The sequence below is a fragment of the Schistocerca serialis genome, chromosome 4, assembly GCF_023864345.2.
Source record: "Schistocerca serialis cubense isolate TAMUIC-IGC-003099 chromosome 4, iqSchSeri2.2, whole genome shotgun sequence".
Taxonomy (NCBI): Eukaryota; Metazoa; Arthropoda; class Insecta; order Orthoptera; family Acrididae; genus Schistocerca; species Schistocerca serialis.
Window position 1 is genome coordinate 12,618,290 of NC_064641.1, and position 17,797 is coordinate 12,636,086.

Genomic DNA, 17,797 nt, shown 5'->3' on the forward strand with positions numbered 1-17,797 from the left:
CAGGTAGGTTAGAAAAATTAAAAAGGGAAATGGATACGTTAAAGTTAGATATAGTGGGAATTAGTGAAGTTCGGTGGCAGGAGGAACAAGACTTCTGGTCAGGCGAATACAGGATTACAAATACAAAATCAAATAGGGGTAATGCAGGAGTAGGTTTAATAATGAATAAAAAAAATAGGAATGTGGGTAAGCTACTATAAACAGCATAGTGAACGCATTATTGTGGGCAAGATAGATACGAAGTCCATGTCTACCACAGTAGTACAAGTTTATATGCCGACTAGCTCCGCAGATGATGAAGAGCTTGACAAAATGTATGATGAGATACAAGAAATTATTCAAATAGCGACGGGAGATGAAAATTTAATAGTTAAGGGTGACTGGAATTCGATTGTAGGAAAAGGAAGAGAAGGAAACATAGTAGGTGAATATGGAATGGGGGTGAGGAATGAAAGAGGAAGCCGCCTGGTAGAATTTTGCACAGAGCATAACTTAATCATAGCTAACACTTGGTTCACGAATCATAAAAGAAGGTTGTATACATGAAAGAAGCCTGGAGATACTGACAGGTTTCAAATAGATTATATAATGGGCAGATAGAGATTTAGGAACCAGGTTTTAAATCGTAAGACATTTCCAGGGGCAGATGTGGAATCTGACCACAATCTATTGGTTATGAACTGTAGATTAAAACTGAAGAAACTGCAAAAAGGTGGGAATTTAAGGAGATGGGACCTGGATAAACTGACTAAACCAGAGGTTGTACAGAGTTTCAGGGAGAGCATAAGGGAACAATTGACAGGAAGGGGGAAAGAAATACAGTAGATGAAGAATGGGTAGCTTTGAGGGATGAAAATGTGAAGGCAGCAGAGGATCAAGTAGGTAAAAGGATGAGGGCTAATAGAAATACTTGGGTAACAGGAGAGATACTGAACTTAATTGATGAAAGTAGAAAATACAAAAATGCAGTAAATGAAGCAGGCAAAAAGGAATACAAACGTCTCAAAAATGAGATCGACAGGAAGTGCAAAATAGATAAGCAGGGATGGCTAGAGGACAAATGTAAGGATGTAGAGGCGTATATCACTAGGGGTAAGATAGATAATGCCTACAGGAAAATTAAAGAGACCTTTGGAGAAAAGACAACCACTTGCATGAATATCAAGAGCTTAGATGGAAACCCAGTTCTAAGCAAAGAAGGGAAAGCAGAAAGGTGGAAGGAGTATATAGAGGGTCTATACTAGGGCGATGTGCTTGAGGACAATATTATGGAAATGGAAGAGGTTGTAGATGAAGATGAAGTGGCAGATATGATACTGCGTGAAGAGTTTGACAGAGCACTGAAAGACCTAAGTCGAAACAAGGCCCCGGGAGTATACGGCATTCCATTAGAACTACTGACCCTTGGGAGACAAAACTCTACCATCTGGTGAGCAAGATGTATGAGACAGGCAAAATGCTCTCAGACATTAAAAAGAATGTAATAATTCCAATCCCAAAAAAAGCAGGGGTTGACAGATGTGAAAATTACCGAACTATCAGTTTAATAAGTCACAGCTGCAAAATACTAACGCGAATTCTTTACAGACGAATGGAAAAACTGGTAGAAGCCGACCTCGGGGAAGATCAGTTTGGGTTCCGTAGAAATGTTGGAACACGTGAGGCAATACTGACCCTATGACTTATCTTAGAAAATAAACTAAACTTACAGAAAGCTTTTGACAATGTTGACTGGAATACTCTCTTTCAAATTCTGAAGGTGGCAGGGGTAAAATACATGGAGCGAAAGGCTATTTACAATCTGTACAGAAACCAGTTGGCAGGTATAAGAGTCGAGGGGTAGGAAAGGAAAGCAGTGCTTGGGAAGGGAGTGAGACAGGGTTGTAGCCTCTACCCGACGTTATTCAATCTGTATATTGAGCAAGCAGTAAAGGAAACAGAAGAAAAATTTGGAGTAGGGATTAAAATCCATGGAGAAGAAGTAAAAACTTTTAGGTTCGCCGATGACATTGTAATTCTGTCAGAGACAGCAAAGGACTTGGAAGAGCAGTTGAACGGAATGGACAGTGTCTTGAAACGAGGATATAAGATGAACATCAACAAAAGCAAAACGAGGATAATGGAATGTAGTCGAATTAAGTCGGGTGATGCTGAGGGAATTAGATTAGGAAATGAGGCACTTAAAGTAGTAAAGGAGTTTTGCTATTTGGGGAGCAAAATAACTGATGATGGTCGAAGTACAGAGGATATAAAATGTAGACTGGCAATGGCAAGGAAAGCGTTTATGAAGAAGAGAAATTTGTTAACATCGAGTGTAGATTTAAGTGCCAGGAAGTCATTTCTGAAAGTATTTGTATGGAGTGTAGCCATGTATGGAAGTGAAACATGGACGATAAATAGTTTAGACAAAAAGAGAATAGAAGCTTTCGAAATGTGGTGCTACAGAAGAATGCTGAAGGTTAGATGGGTAGATCACATAACTAATGAGGAGGCATTGAATAGAATTGGAGAGAAGAGAAATTTGTGGCACAACTTGACTAGAAGAAGGGATCGGTTGGTATGACATATTCTGAGGCATCAAGGGATCACCAATTTAGTATTGGAGGGCAGCGCGGAGGGTAAAAATCGTAGAGGGAGACCAAGAGATGAGTACACTAAACAGATTCAGAAGGATGTAGGTTGCAGTAGGTACTGGGAGATGAAGAAGCTTGCACAGGATAGAGTAGCATGGAGAGCTGTGTCAAACCAGTCTCTGGACTGAAGACCACAACAACAACAACACCACTAACAAGTTTGTTGTGAGAGTGACTGCTGAGTTCAATTTTTCTGCAAACAGTCAGTCCATTTCGTGTACCATTGTCAAAAGAGCATGACAGTGCATCAAACCAGTCTCTGGACTGAAGACCACAACAACAACAACACCACTAACAAGTTTGTTGTGAGAGTGACTGCTGAGTTTAATTTTTCTGCAAACAGTCAGTCCATTTCGTGTACCATTCTCAAAAGAGCGTGACAGTTTTACATCATTTGTGAGTGAACTCACAACCATCAATCAAAGGGAAAGTTGTCACTAACCAAAGTAAGTAATCTGTTGAATATCCAAGCAAAATTCCAAATCCAAAGTGATGCCATCATAGGCAGTCTGTTTATGATGCATTATGGTTGGCTTCATATAACAGAGGAAACAACTTAGCTTGCCATGCCATTGGTTTTATTGTTAGTGTGTCACCAGAGGTGGCCCTGCAGCTGCCTCTGATGACAGCCTTTACTGGTTGCTCTGTTTGAAATATGCCTTGTCCCACAGAGAGATGCTTTGTGCGGCCCTTACTGATATTGCCATCTGACGTAAGTTCAAACATCTCTCCATCATTCTTACAGCTGGTTGTATATATAAAATCCGTCCCCCCTTTCACCAGGACACAGGGCCGGAAATGGCCTGGACAATGCTTTGCCCTTCTCTGAGGATACGTTGGTAGCTCAACCAACAGTTTTGGCATCGTGGAGAGAGAGACTGGTATGGTGATGCTTGCCTAATTTAAAGCCTGCAGTAAGTGCAGTGCATTATCAGAGCGCTTAATACAGGGAACCTGGATTACCCTTTGGTCTTAATGTATGATGGTTGTCAGAGAGTAGTCCACATCCACAAGTTTATAAGACCTGGAGGAGTGTATGAATAAGACCTGACTGGGTTTAGGGCACTCTGAGGTGTCATGCGGTGGCTTGTAGGGGGCATGGCTGTCACAGCCGAGGTTGTGACACTGCCAACAGTATGAATAAGGCCTGACTGGGTTTAGGGCAATCTGAGGTGTCATGCGGTGGCTTGTAGGGGGCATGGCTGTCACAGCCTCATTTTCATTTAGTGACAGTGGCAGACAGTTGACTCTTTGGTCAAAACTTTGGATAATTGATCCCTGCAATGGCTCTCAACATTGTCTTGTGTTCGCCGTTCTGTGCTACTGAATGTGTGAGTCCAGACTTGGGAAAGCTTACAGTAGTATGACCAAGACTGCAAGTTAGGGGCTTGAATAACATTGGCAGCACGATTTTTGTTTTCTGAAGTTTGAGTGTGCTGTCCAGCGGCTCAGCCTCTTGAGTTGGATGCTAAGTGGAATTGAGTAGTGGTTGGGTGTTGGATTCTATTATTCTGCCAAAATGACACAAACTCAGATGACACAGTTTGTGGAACATTGTCTGATAGTATTGAGTAAGGTTCCATTTACAGCAAATGTGTTTTCTAGTGCCTGGATCATGGTGTGGCTGTTAATCAATGTCATCCAGACCATATAGAGAAAACTGTCATGCTGAACCTTCTCTGGCACAAACAATGTGCAACCGCTTTGAAAGGTGCTCTTGATCCGACCACAAGGAAAATTTCTGTGGCAGGACTAGCTGGTTTTGGATAAATTTCAATCTGTTGTCAGTGCTTATCCAGTATACCTGTCGACACACCATTGCTTTAAGGTGGGTCATCCCCTAGTGCAACTGGTGGAGCAACTACTAGAGGATTCAGATCTGTATTGTGAGTGTCATAATGACCTGACATCCAGTTTCTTGTATTGCCAGCTTGAGGACACTATCCCCGGTGGGTAGATAGCATTGGAAGAAGAAGTATTTGTTACAGGCCAGGTCTGCACCTTTCAGTAACTGCTCTGCCCATCCATTTTGAAATAATGACGCCACCCTGAAGAGTAGTGTGTCTTGCTCCAAGGGTTTCGGTACTTTGTAGACCATGATAGGGAATTTATCTAGAACTTGTTGCATGTTGTCATCTAGATGTGAACACTGTGCATCTTTGTGTTGAATTCTTTTTCTGACTCCATGGGTAGATGAGACAGTACATCAGCATTAGCATGCTAGAGATGTGGCTTTTATGCTTCTCTTAAAAGTAACTGCTAAGGAACGGAGCCAACAGATGTAGTAATTTTCTCTGAAGAAAGCTGTGATAAAGTACCTAAAAAAGCAGTAAGTGGCTTGTGGTTGAAGATTTAAAAGAATTTAGTAACATATAAGTAGATGTGAAATGTTTTTACACCAGAAATAATACCCAGTTCCTCCTCTGATATTTGTGAGTTGTTTGACCATGCCAATGATAAAGTATTGGAGATGTTCACAGTTTGTTGGTTGTTGCCATTTGCCCTTTTGGGTGACAGTACTGCCCCAATTCCATGTTGTGATGCGTGAGGGACCAATGTAAATGGTTTAATTGGCATGAAGATTGCTATGCAGAAAGCACATCTTAAGAATCCTTAACTATATGAAAACTTTCCAACATGCAGTGGACTACAGAAAATGCCAACCTTATTTGCTTAATTCGTTGAGTTGGTGAGCTTCTTGGGCCACTTTACTTATGAACTTCCATAGTATGTTACTTTTCCAAGAAATTATTGTAGTTCTTTCAGGTTTTTGGAGGTGGAAGATTATGTACTGTGTCCACATTCTTGACAGTTGGTTTACTCAACATATCCCAGGTATTTAATGATAGGTTGAAAGAACTACGTTTATCAAAATGGCTTCATGAGTTGCTAGCTTAGAGTGTATCAAAGAGTGCTTTCATATTTCTAAGTTTTTGCTCTTGTACACTTGGTATTATCAAAGCAATTTACAGACTGAAGATTTCCCCAAATGCTTTGTTTAAAAAAGCTTTGGGATATGATTGACACACATGTGTTGTTTTGTATCTATAGATTCCATAAGACACATTTACTTCTAGGATTTAAGGGGTATCAACATAAACTGGCAAGTGCCATCATGTATAGACTAAATCTAGTTTGAAGAAACAGCTAGTTTTGCCAATAGCTCTTCTGGCTTTGAAGATTTGTGTTGGGAGTTAATGACAGCCTTTTTCAAGTATACCTCCTCCTCTTGCGATACTTGAACAGAGTATTCACTATTACTAGCTGAAATTTATTACAGAACTCAATTAGTCTTTCTGCTCTTTCATTCCTGGTCCCAAGGTCATATTCTCCTGTAACCTTCTCTTCTACTCCTTCCCCTACAACTGCATTTCAGTCCCCTATGACTATTAGATTTTCATCTCTCTTTACGTACTGTATTACCCTTTCAAAATCCTCATATACTTTCTATGTCTCTTCACCTTCAGCTTGCGATGCTGGCATATATACCTGGACAACAGCTTTATGAAATGTGTAATGAGAATAAACTTTGTCAAGTAGTTTCTCCTGCACAGTCATGATCTCAAGAAATAATTCGATGTGATGAGGTTCATCCTGAACAAAATTTTACCCACACACAGTAATTTTTTGGTATTCTCTCAGTCTCCACAACATTAAATTCAGTTTCTGTTCTATTTGTCAATTTGTGTCTTTATGATACTGACTCCAGTCACTCATCACATTCAGCAGATCCCATCAAGGAGGAGAACCTTCAAGAAACATGGAATGTGTCACAGCACATGGTTCATATCCTGCCAAATTAAACCAAGACATTATTGTCTCACCAGCTACTCTATCTCCATCACCAGCAATACATATTTCATAATAAAACAGAAACCTGTGATTCAGTCCTACATACCATCTGATATGCAACCATTATTCAACGTCTTATGATACATTAATACAACTACCTTTAAACTGTCAGTGAGGCTCAATGAACAAAGACAGTGGTCTGTTACATTTGCATGATGTCACATCACAGCATACACTACACAACAGCCGTGGCATTTTTATTTGGTTTAGTATATGGGAAATATTGTATTGTTCAATAAATGTCCTAAAGAATTCTGCAAGGAAAAATTTGGTTTACAGCATGTACCTGACTCCCACCACCTAGCCGTAATTTATGCTGCTTGTGCCTTTTGTTGTCCACCTCATTTTCCATCCTTCAGTCTTCCCTTGTTCTCTGTTTCTGCCGTTATTTTAACATTTCTTTATATCCCCCTTTCATCTCTGTTTTACAATTCCATACAGCCCTTTCCATATTTCCAATCTGCTAACTACTGTCTCTGCCCCATCTAACTACTTGACTCAAGACCTGAGCAGCATTCACATTTCCTTTCCTTTCCTATGTATAACAGACTGAAACAGTCATTGGTTCAAAAGTTATTCATTTGGTCAACATAAAGCATTTTCTTATGTCTGCAACTGTTTGCTATGGAAAATTCTTAAATCGTTGTATAAGTTAGAGTGCTCATATAATATGTAGTTAAGCAGACGAGTAGGTCAGTTCCATATAAAATTTATAATTCTGAGTGTTCAGCACATTCCTGCAGTAACACATCTGTGATCTGATTATAAGCTTTTATTTCATTTTCTGTCATAATTTCTATAACATTATTCATAGACAACCAGACTATACGACTAAGTTATCATTAGATCAAAACTACTTAGTAATGAGGCAGTAGCCAAAATTTCCCAAAATTTATTAATTAAAATTATTAAGCCTTACCTATATCTAATTCTGCACCATTGCATTCAGAGTGGTCCCCTTGGAAGAGAATACACAGATGCCAATGTTTCTGCCATTTCGAAATGCGTCTTTATTAGGGCATTTAGTACCCTCTGCGATTCTGCTTGAATCAAATCTTTGTCCTTCCAACTTTATTTTCATCTTTCAAAAAATTAATAAGTCACATGGAGTTATTCTGGTGAGTATGTCCGGTGAGGAAAAAATGTCATTGTTTGCCAAAATCTCTTGAACATTGTAGGTTACATGCAGCCATGCATTGTCATGGTTGAGTATCCGGTCATCTGCAAGCCATTTCTGTGGATGTTGTATCCCCTAAAAAAATTCTAGAACATCATAACAGAGCTCTTTATTGACATCTGAGCAGGAAGTATAAGTTCTTTATAAACAATCCCACCATCTTGAGGCAGTTGTTTTAAGTTTCCAGGAGACTTCAACACAATATTGCTTCTGATGGTCCTGCAGCAGTTGTTTCACAAATTTCGTCAAAATCTTTCTCATGTTCGATTCTTCAGACAGGATATGTTTACTTGTTCCACAACTTATTCCCAAGGCATTGCAGGGGCCTTGGATGCTCTACTACAATCAAACAGAACCAGATCCCTCACTTTCAGAACATTTTCTGTTGTGATTCCTGTTAAAGGTCAGCTGAAATGGTTGTCATCACCAGGCAATATTTTCCCAGTATTGAAATGCGTATATTAGTTGTAAGTCTGGGTCTGATCTAAAGTACTGACTTCAAAAGCTTGCTTTAACATTTGTTACGTTTCTGCAGTGGTTTTCCTAAGTTTAAAACATAATCTTAAGCACACAAGATCCACTTTCATGTCAGCCATCACAAGGAAGATGACAATGGAAACATGCTCACCAACAGCCAACCAGCCACTCAGCTTGCAGCCACTTACCATAATGAATCAAAGATGGGAGACACCTGGTGGTATTTCAATGTATTCATAACCATTTGTGTGCACAATTCAAATTTTGGAAACTTTTCGATACCACTTTGTACAAACATATACAATACTGTGTACATGCTTGTTGTTCATAAATTAAGTTAATACTGTACGTATAAAAAAGGTACTGTACCACACAGTGCAATGTCAAGCAAGTGAAAACACAGTTCCTGAGCATTAAAAGAAAGACTGAAGTGCTCAAGTGGCTTGACAATAAGGAAAGTACTACAAAAGCCACTATCAGTGACTGGAAAAAAATGGAGGAAAATTGAGAGCTTCTGCAACACAACTAGTGAACAATTTTGCAGCAGTGTCACAACTACCATGTCATTGTATGATAAAACTGATGAAGCAACTTTCTTGCAGTTTGCTCAGGAAAGGAAAAATGGCATTCCTTTTGGCAGCATAGTGATTCAAGAAAATTCATTGCAGCTGAACAAACTTATGAATTGTTTACCAACATTTACTGCCAGCAATAACTGGATAGACTATTGGAAGAAGTGTCATAGGATATGATAACTAACAATAAGAGGACAAAAATTATCAGCTGATTTTTCCACCACAGCTAGTTTATACCGCTGACGAAACAATACTGAACTGAATTTTAAAGCCTTCCCTATAAAAACTCTTGCTTCGAAAGTAAATTCCATTTAAAATGATTAAACAATGCCTTACTGTTTAAAGTCTGTAGCAGCGTTGTGCCAGTTAACAAATTATCCCTGATGGTAAATGGAAAATCTGCAAAACCACAATCCCTAAAAGACATGAATATGAAGGCTCTCCCTGTTTATTACAAAAATCAAAGTAAAGCATTGATGACTGGTGTTCATTTATTGAGTGGTTCGAGAAACAAATAGTTCCCTCTGTTAGAAGATTCAATGCAGAAAATGGATTTCCATCTCGAGCTCTACTTTTGACTGACAATGCTCCCTCTCGTCCTTCAGAGTGGAGACTTCCAAGCATTTTATGCCGCCAAATGTAACATCTCTATCGCAAGCGATGGCTCAGGCTGTGTTACAAAACCTCAACTGGTTTACAGAAATAAGCTTCTATGATTTCTAATTGAAAGAGAGGACTGTTTCATCTTAGACAAAATGAAAGACACAACAATAAATGACATCATGTACTGGCTATCTAAAGCTTGGGACAATTTGAACAAACATTTAATACAAACATCGTGAAAGAAAGAAACTGTGGTCAAGTCTTGTATTTGAACAGGGAATATACATGGAAAAGAAAAAATAGATCCCAGGTTTCAAAAATACATTTTTTCTCAGATAAAAATACACTTTTTTCCAGGTGAAGATACATTTTTTTCATGTTAAGTGACAATATACTTTTCCATGTAGCTGTAAAACTTACAAATCCTTTCATTGGTAAAGGCAGTATATACCAGCATAGAACTTTCTGGCACTTTAGGAAATGAAACCCAGCAATAAACAATGCATTTTGGAAAGATCTCAGATGCATGGCAACATGTACACTGCATAATTTCGTATTTTGGAAGTATAAATAGGAATTCCACTTTTATCAGTCAATCATAGCTCATGTTACATGATTTACCAGCCAATGACAGCAGATATTAACATTATGGGACTTGTGATAATGTCAGTCAACAGCAACAACATTGTTAAGTAGTGGGTACACACAAATAAGAAACATAAACTGTTTAATTTAATATACATTCAGAACAGCTACACAACAAGCTTTCACGTGCAATACTGGTTGCCAAAAATTTTTTCCTGTTTTTTCCAAGGGTGTGGTCAGGCAGCATTCCAAGAGCACAGCATAAACTGCAGCAGCTGAATATTTCTGACAAGCACAAATATAAATTTCACTGTTGTGCACCAATCATTTTCTGGGTCACCCAACTGAATAAATTTTCTCACAAACACTTCAACTTTTCCATTAAAAAAAAAAAGCCAGTTATGTGTGAAATTCCTAAAGAAATTACCTTGCACTTTACTTGAAGGATAATTATACTTTTCACAATTGTTACTGCATAATTTGTAACCTATAAAAGAACTAAAATAAATATGAAAAACTAACCTTGAAGCTTGGTCTTTTTTTTAGCATGTTACTCTTTAAGATATATTAAACACAAATATGCCAGTAAGTACTACATAATGGCACAAATGGCTGGTCTTCTGGGTCTTAAATATTTCTAAGTGGATGGTCCTCAAAGTGTTAAGTCTTGAAATAGAGTCAAATTCTCCATAATTTAAGAAATCAATTGCACATTCTCACACATAACACAATTCATCGTGCGTAAAAGGAAATTTACTTCGAAAATAACTGTTCTCAAACCACCCATTGCAATATTTTCCCACAGCCTGTTATAAATATAAACACTTGTGACATCATGCTCACTGAAAGCAGTTTGGTATGAAGTATTGTATAGTCTTTGTCCTAAGGCCTTTGACACATTTCACTTTTTTTTTTTTTTTTTTGGCACATTTTCTTTACAAATAAAATTTTATTTTGGTATATTCTCTTGCTTAAGTTTTCTGGCAGTAATATTATTCTGTAGTTGCAGGACAAAGTAAAATTATTTGTTACAATTTCAGTTCTTACCAGTCAACACTACAAAAATTCAACTGAAAACTAAAACAATGAAAAATTCCTGGACTTCTAAAAATTCCTCCAAGTTTTTCCCGGATGAAAAAATTCCCGGGTTTTTTCCAGATTTACTGGTTGTTCAGGGGTGTATACACCCTGCTGAAGAAACCCAATCCATTCTGGCAGCATCAGATAATAATGATATCCATCAGCTTTTTCAAGAAGTCTGGGAGTTTGTAGATTCAGGGCAAAATTGCCTTCCCTCTCTTACACCTTGAAGCTCTCAGGTTTTCAAATCTCGTCTGATGTAGTCCCCAACGATCAGTTTTTCCTTCTCATTCCTTCCGGTAAGTCTCCCCTGACCCGGTGTTCTGGGTGACTTTCCTAAAATCTACCCCTTTACCTACACCTCTCAAGTCCTTTGCCTTCATCCATCTTCCTTCCCTTTCAACCCTTCTGCCTGATAAAGAGCCCACTGGCTCTGAAAGCTTGCCTAATTATAACTTTCATTTGTGTGCGTGTGTTCTGTTGCCACTTGGTGAGTAGATTTTTTATCCATCCAGTTAACTTACTTTGCTAAATATTGATTTATTATTAAATATCTGCACATCTGCGTATCCCCCTTAGAGTCAAAAATGCAAGGAAAGTGATGCATGTTCAAGCTTGCCAATGACCACTTTGCTAATTATGGCAACAGCATGTAAGTGACACAATAAAAGGTGTCCATGGGTCTGTTGTTCGATTTTGTCACATACTGCATTTGTCTGGAACACTTCATGTCAACTTCCCGTTGTTTTCATTCCTCCAAACGACAGCGACCTAGCAGTTACAGTGCCAAAACTGCGTGGTGAAGTCAAACATTGCAGTTTCTGTTTGTAGTGCCGAGTCCAATTCCATCAGCATTTCCCCTCAGACGTCTCCATCCACTGCAATGGCCAATTATTAGGTTTTTGTTCATCATTTTCAGCAATTGAAGAGTATTCCATCAGAAATCTTGTTATTCTATCCACCCCCCCTCCCCCTCCAATACAATAAGACTTCTTTGTGCCAACAGCACTTGATTCACACTGTCAAAGATAAAGACTGCACATGATGAAAGCTCAAAAACTAGTAAGATTCCTTCATGCACTAAAAGTAAAATTATGTTAATTTCAAAAGAACAGTTTCAAATATTTAATGAAAATTGTGATAAAAATATAATATAAAATGAAAATATCAGGACTTGATATTGCCATTTCAATATTGATATATCGTGGAAAATATGAAGCCGGTATATATCGATATCTTCGGAAAAAAATATTGATATTTTATCAACAACCCTAGTCCAGAAAAAATACTGATAGTTTATCAACAACCCTAGTCCAGAATCAACCTGATGACAACAATGAAGATGAAGATACTGTGTCATGTTCTGACGCTGCAGAAGCCCTTGAACTGACATTATACTACGTAGAGCAGCACGTGATTGCCATACCAACTGATGTGATGTTCATGCGATGCTGGCACAATATTACATCATCAAGAAAGTTCAGTTCTTTATGGCAAAAGATTATGGATTTTGCAAGTTACTGTAAGTGATAACTGCAGTACAGCTTCATAAATATGTGATCTACTGTAGTTACCAGTGCAATAAATGTTTGGCTCCAATAAATTGCATTTCAGTAATGAGTTGTTCAGTTGTAGAGCATCATAGAATCCTTGATTGACATTAAAAATAACCTTCTTGTTTATTTTTTCCTCCATCCCAGATTTTGTTCACATTACGCATTCATATGTAAATACGGCTACATGCTGAACAGCAACATTTTTTTTTTCTTTTCTTTTTGCATCCAGAAGGTAGAAACATACAATTACTGTGTCTACAACTGGATCAGAATAACAAAATGATTTATGTCATGCTGTTTACAAGAACACTAACCTAGGAACAACCAGCCAGAGAGTGTGCTTTGTCACACGCATTCTGTTCCATTCACAATTATCAATCACTTTGCTACTGCATGTGCAGCCAGTAATGTAACAGCTGTGATCCCTTTTTTTCTTTTTTTCCCCTTCTACTTCTCCCCCCTCCCCTACTCTGTACAGCGAGTTTCTTTTGTGCTACCAGCTGGAGAATGTTTGAAGTTTGTGGTGGAAGTGTTCAGACAAGTGTGGTCACTAAACAGAATATTTGGCATTCTGCTCACCTCATGTTTTGCATGGTCAGGCATGTGAGAGTGTGGTGTGGGAATATTTCAAGACAAGAGACTGTGATGTAAATCTACTGCTCCTAAGGGAGACAGAAAGAACAGCAGACATTTTGAAGATTTATAAAAACATTGTCGTGAAAGTTTGTATGGGAAATTACTGTTCAGGACAGGAACGGGCTGGTTCATCTAAGCTATGGTCACCTGGTAAGAAGAAGACAGAACAAGTAACAAACTTGGATTTTTTCCAACACGATGCTGTTCATTGCCATATTTACAGATATTTCAAAAGAAAAGAACATCCAATGGTAAACAAACAGTGTGTTACTCTTTACGAGGCAGAATTATTCAGTTACAGCAAGTTTGTCAACAGTTGTCCGAGTCCCCCATTTCAGGCACAAAAAAATTAGCGGGCACAAAATTATAAGACAGAGAAGCGATATTGCTGCATGACATTCTTGATTTTCAAGAGACGTTGTTAACCATTTGAAGACACTGTGTGATTCATATTTCCACAAGACATCTCATCTTGTCATTAACAAACACCTATCTGCAGACAGGTAAGATGTACTACATGCACACTACAGTTTGTATTATTTTAATGCTGTTAGTTATTGTATTCACATGAAGGATTCAGATCCATTTCTTCCATAATGAATAAGCCAGTAATACATAAATCATACTGATCATTGTAAAAGACAGTTCATGTCCTTTTGCTTTTGTTGAGATATACTAATAATAGGAAATACATATGATTTTATGCAGAGGAGTTCAATCATTAGGTGACAATTCTCAAAGTGAACTCTATACTGGACTTTGACAGGAAGCATGAGGAGTGAGGAGAATGTCAGTATGGACCGACACAGCTGTTACTGCTACTGCCATACTGTAACCGCACACAGCAACAAACCAGCATCACCCCCTTTCACATTCAACTGTGCTTTGCTGTAGATCACTTTGATGTCCTGATCCAGATAACAGGAAGCATGAGGAGTGAGGAGAATGTCAGTATGGACCGACACAGCTGTTACTGTTACTGCCACACTGTAAGCGCACACAGCAGCAAACCAGCATCACCCCCTTTCACATTCAACTGCACTTTGCTGTCGATCACTTTGATATCCTGATCCAGGTGTACTACTTCCTACTACTTTCATCATTTACCTTGACTGTGTACTTAGTAGGGCATTTCAATGCATTTAACACTGGATAGATGTTTAATGACATACTCACCAGTCTTTGCCAATCTTGTAAACAAAAATTATGTTATCAGTTTGACCAACAGCAATCTTCAAGGAATCAGGAGAAAATGCTATGCCTTTTACAACATAGCTTTTTTTCCCATACTGAAATTAAGAATAATTTGATGAACAATTTATTAATAACAATTATTTCATTCTATGACACAGTTTCATATTTCAATCTTACCTTTGAGTCAACTGGTTTTGTTGAAAATCTGTCACGTTTCACACCCTTCTCATCAAATACATGGATGAGGCGATCTGACATACAACAAGCAAATTTACTGTTGTTTGGTGCCCATGCAATGGCCAGAACCTTTGATGCACAGTTCTTCCAAACACAAAAAGAAACATTTTATTACAAAACTAAAAATGACATAAAAATCCTGTGATTTCATTATAATGCAAGTGTAATAAATCAGTATGAGAAGTATAGCTTTTCCAGAGGTACCAGCAAGCAAATAGAACACACACACACAAACGCACGCACACACACACACACACACACACACACACACACACACACACACACATACTTTCACCCAAGTACAACTCACACACACATGGCTACTGTCTACAGCTGCTGGGGCCCAGTCAGGCTGCAGTGTCAGGCCCCAGTGGCCAGAGAAAATAGATTTGTTTGTGTGTGTGTGATACTTGTGTAAGTGTGTGTGTGTTGGGGGCGGGGGGGGGGGGGGGGTGTTCTGTTTCAGAAGAAGGTAATTTCAGAAAAAGATCTTTTTTGCTACAAATGTAAATATTTCACTGTGATATGCCAGTATTAACAGAGAAAAGAAGTGAATAATGAACAGGTCAGTGAAGAAACCTGAAGAATTTCCTGGATTTGACAGAACTATGAGAAATAAATACACTGTTGAGACATGTAAACTAAGGAGCATAAACACAGTGCTACCAATATTTCAACATGAACCTGATCATATAGTGTAATACACTGTATGCTAGCTTGTGAGACAAGGATGTGAGATCCTGACTGAATATGAATGACAAATTAACAGCTGTGGACTGGTGCACAAGACAGCCTGAGAGTTGTTTTTAGGCAGGTTCCCACACTCATTTAGTAAACGCTGGGCTGGTGCTAAGAGAATACAAAACACAAACTGTTAAAATGTGATAACACACAGAGCAAAGTATACATAATCCACAGTGTAATTTGTCAGGAAATATTCAAATTGTCAAAATGAAGAGACAGATACCTAACTTTTTTGGTACTATTTGATACAGTTTTCAGTTACAGTAGTTCATGATACGTTTTTACTAATGGTTTATGCAATTCATTTAGACTTATACAGTATCAGCATTACTTTAACATATCAACAACTATAATGTCAGCATTTTTATCCATCATGCATTTGCACAATATGTCAACATACACTACTGGCCATTAAAACTGCTACACCAAGAAGAAATGCAGATGATAAATGGGTATTCATTGGACAAATATATTAGACTAGAACTGACATGTGATTACATTTTCACGCAATTTGCGTGCGTAGATCCTGAGACATCAGTACACACGACAACCACCTCTGGCAGTAATAACGGCCTTGATACGTCTGGGCATTGAGTCAAACAGAGCTTGGATGGCGTGTACAGGTACAGCTGCCCGTGCAGCTTCAACATGATAGCACAGTTCATCACGAGTAGTGACTGGCGTATTGTGACGAGCCAGTTGCTCGGCCACCATTGACCAGATGTTTCCATTTGGTGAGAGATCTGGAGAATGTGCTGGCCAGGATAGCAGTCGAACATTTTCTGTATCCAGAAAGGCCCGTACAGGACCTGCAACATGCGGTCATGCATTATCCTGCTGAAATGTAGGGTTTCGCGGGGATCGAATGAAGGGTAGAGCCACGGGTCGTAACACATCTGAAATGTAACGTCCACTGTTCAAAGTGCCGTCAATGCAAACAAGAGGTGACCAATGTCACCCCATACCATCACGCCGGGTGATACACCCATATGGCGATGACGAATACATGTTTCCAATGTGCGTTCACCGCAATGTCACCAAACACGGATGTGACCATCATGATGCTATAAACAGAACCTGGATTCATCCAAAAAAATGACATTTTGCATTTCGTGCACCCAAGTTCAGCGTTGAGTACACCATCGCAGGCGCTCCTGTCTGTGATGCAGTGTCAAGGGTAACCGCAGCCATGGTCTCCGAGCTGATGGCCCATGCTGCTGCAAAGGTCATCCAACTGTTCATGCAGATGGTTGTTGTCTTGCAAACGTCCCCATCTGTTGACTCAGGGATCGAGACATGGCTGCACGATCCGTTACAGCCATGAGGATAAGATGCATGTCATCTCGACTGCTAGTGATACGAGGCCATTGGGATCCAGCACGGCATTCCATATTATCCTCCTGAACCCACCAATTCCATATTCTGCTAACAGTCATTGGATCTCGAACAACACAAGTAGCAATGTCGCGATACGTTAAACCGCAATCGCGATAGGCTACAATCCGACCTTTATCAAAGTCGGAAACGTGATGGTACGCATTTCTCCTCCTTACACAAGGCATCACAATAACGTTTCACCAGGCAACGCCAGTTAACTTCTGATTGTGTATGAGAAATCGGTTGGAAACTTTCCTCATGTCAGCACGTTGTAGGTGTCGCCACCGGTGCCAACCTTGTGTGAATGCTCTGAAAAGCTAATCATTTGCATATCACAGCAGCTTCTTCCTGTCGGTTTAATTTCGCGTCTGTAGCACATCATCTTCGTGGTGTAGCAATTTTAATGGCCAGTAGTGTAGTATTTCATAAATAAAGTTTACCACCCTATTATTTCTTTCAGAACAGTAAAGAAAAATACAAGATAAATGCAATTAAGATTTGGTTTTTCTTTTGTACACTTTATTAGGAGTATGCACATTATGTATCTCTGAAAACTTAATTTTGAAGGTTGGATCAAAGTTTTTCTATTCAGTATTTAATTATGTAACCCCTGAATCTAACCTTAAATCTAAGAATATTATAAGGGTAGATTGCTACTCACGTTAAGATGACACCTTGAGTTGCAAACAGGCACAATGAAAAGATTATTATTCAGCAGAAGCCTTCATAAAAAAAAATTTTAAAAAATTAAAAAAAATACACTAAAGCACGCACACCTCACACATGCAAGACTGCTGTGTCCGGCTGCTCCAGCCCGAATGTTAGGTTGAATAAAAGCAGAAAGCAGCAATCTGGGATAGGGCAGGAAATGAAGAGGGCTAGCAGGGTACTTGTGGGGGAAAGAAGTCAGTCCTGTCTGCCAGAGCATGCACGGATTAGATGGCGGCAAAATAAGGCTGCCAGTCACAGCATCAAGAGAGTTTGTGTGAGTGAGGGGGGCAGGGGAGAGCAGAAAAGGAGTGGAGCAGAGAAGAAGAAAAGACCAGTGGATGCATTGGCAGACAGCAGCAT

The 17,797-nt window shown here is 39.0% G+C and overlaps 1 protein-coding gene across 1 annotated transcript in view; it reads right to left on the bottom strand.

Moving 5' to 3' along the window:
* LOC126473704 (intraflagellar transport protein 172 homolog) overlaps nt 1-17,797 on the bottom strand; it is a 358,573-nt gene that overhangs the window by 270,849 nt on the left and 69,927 nt on the right. Inside the window, exons 4-5 of the mRNA XM_050100944.1 lie at nt 14,546-14,689; nt 14,351-14,463 (exon numbers count right to left, since the gene is read on the bottom strand). Coding sequence (XP_049956901.1) covers nt 14,351-14,463; nt 14,546-14,689 — 257 coding nt within the window. The remainder of the gene's footprint in view (nt 1-14,350; nt 14,464-14,545; nt 14,690-17,797) is intronic.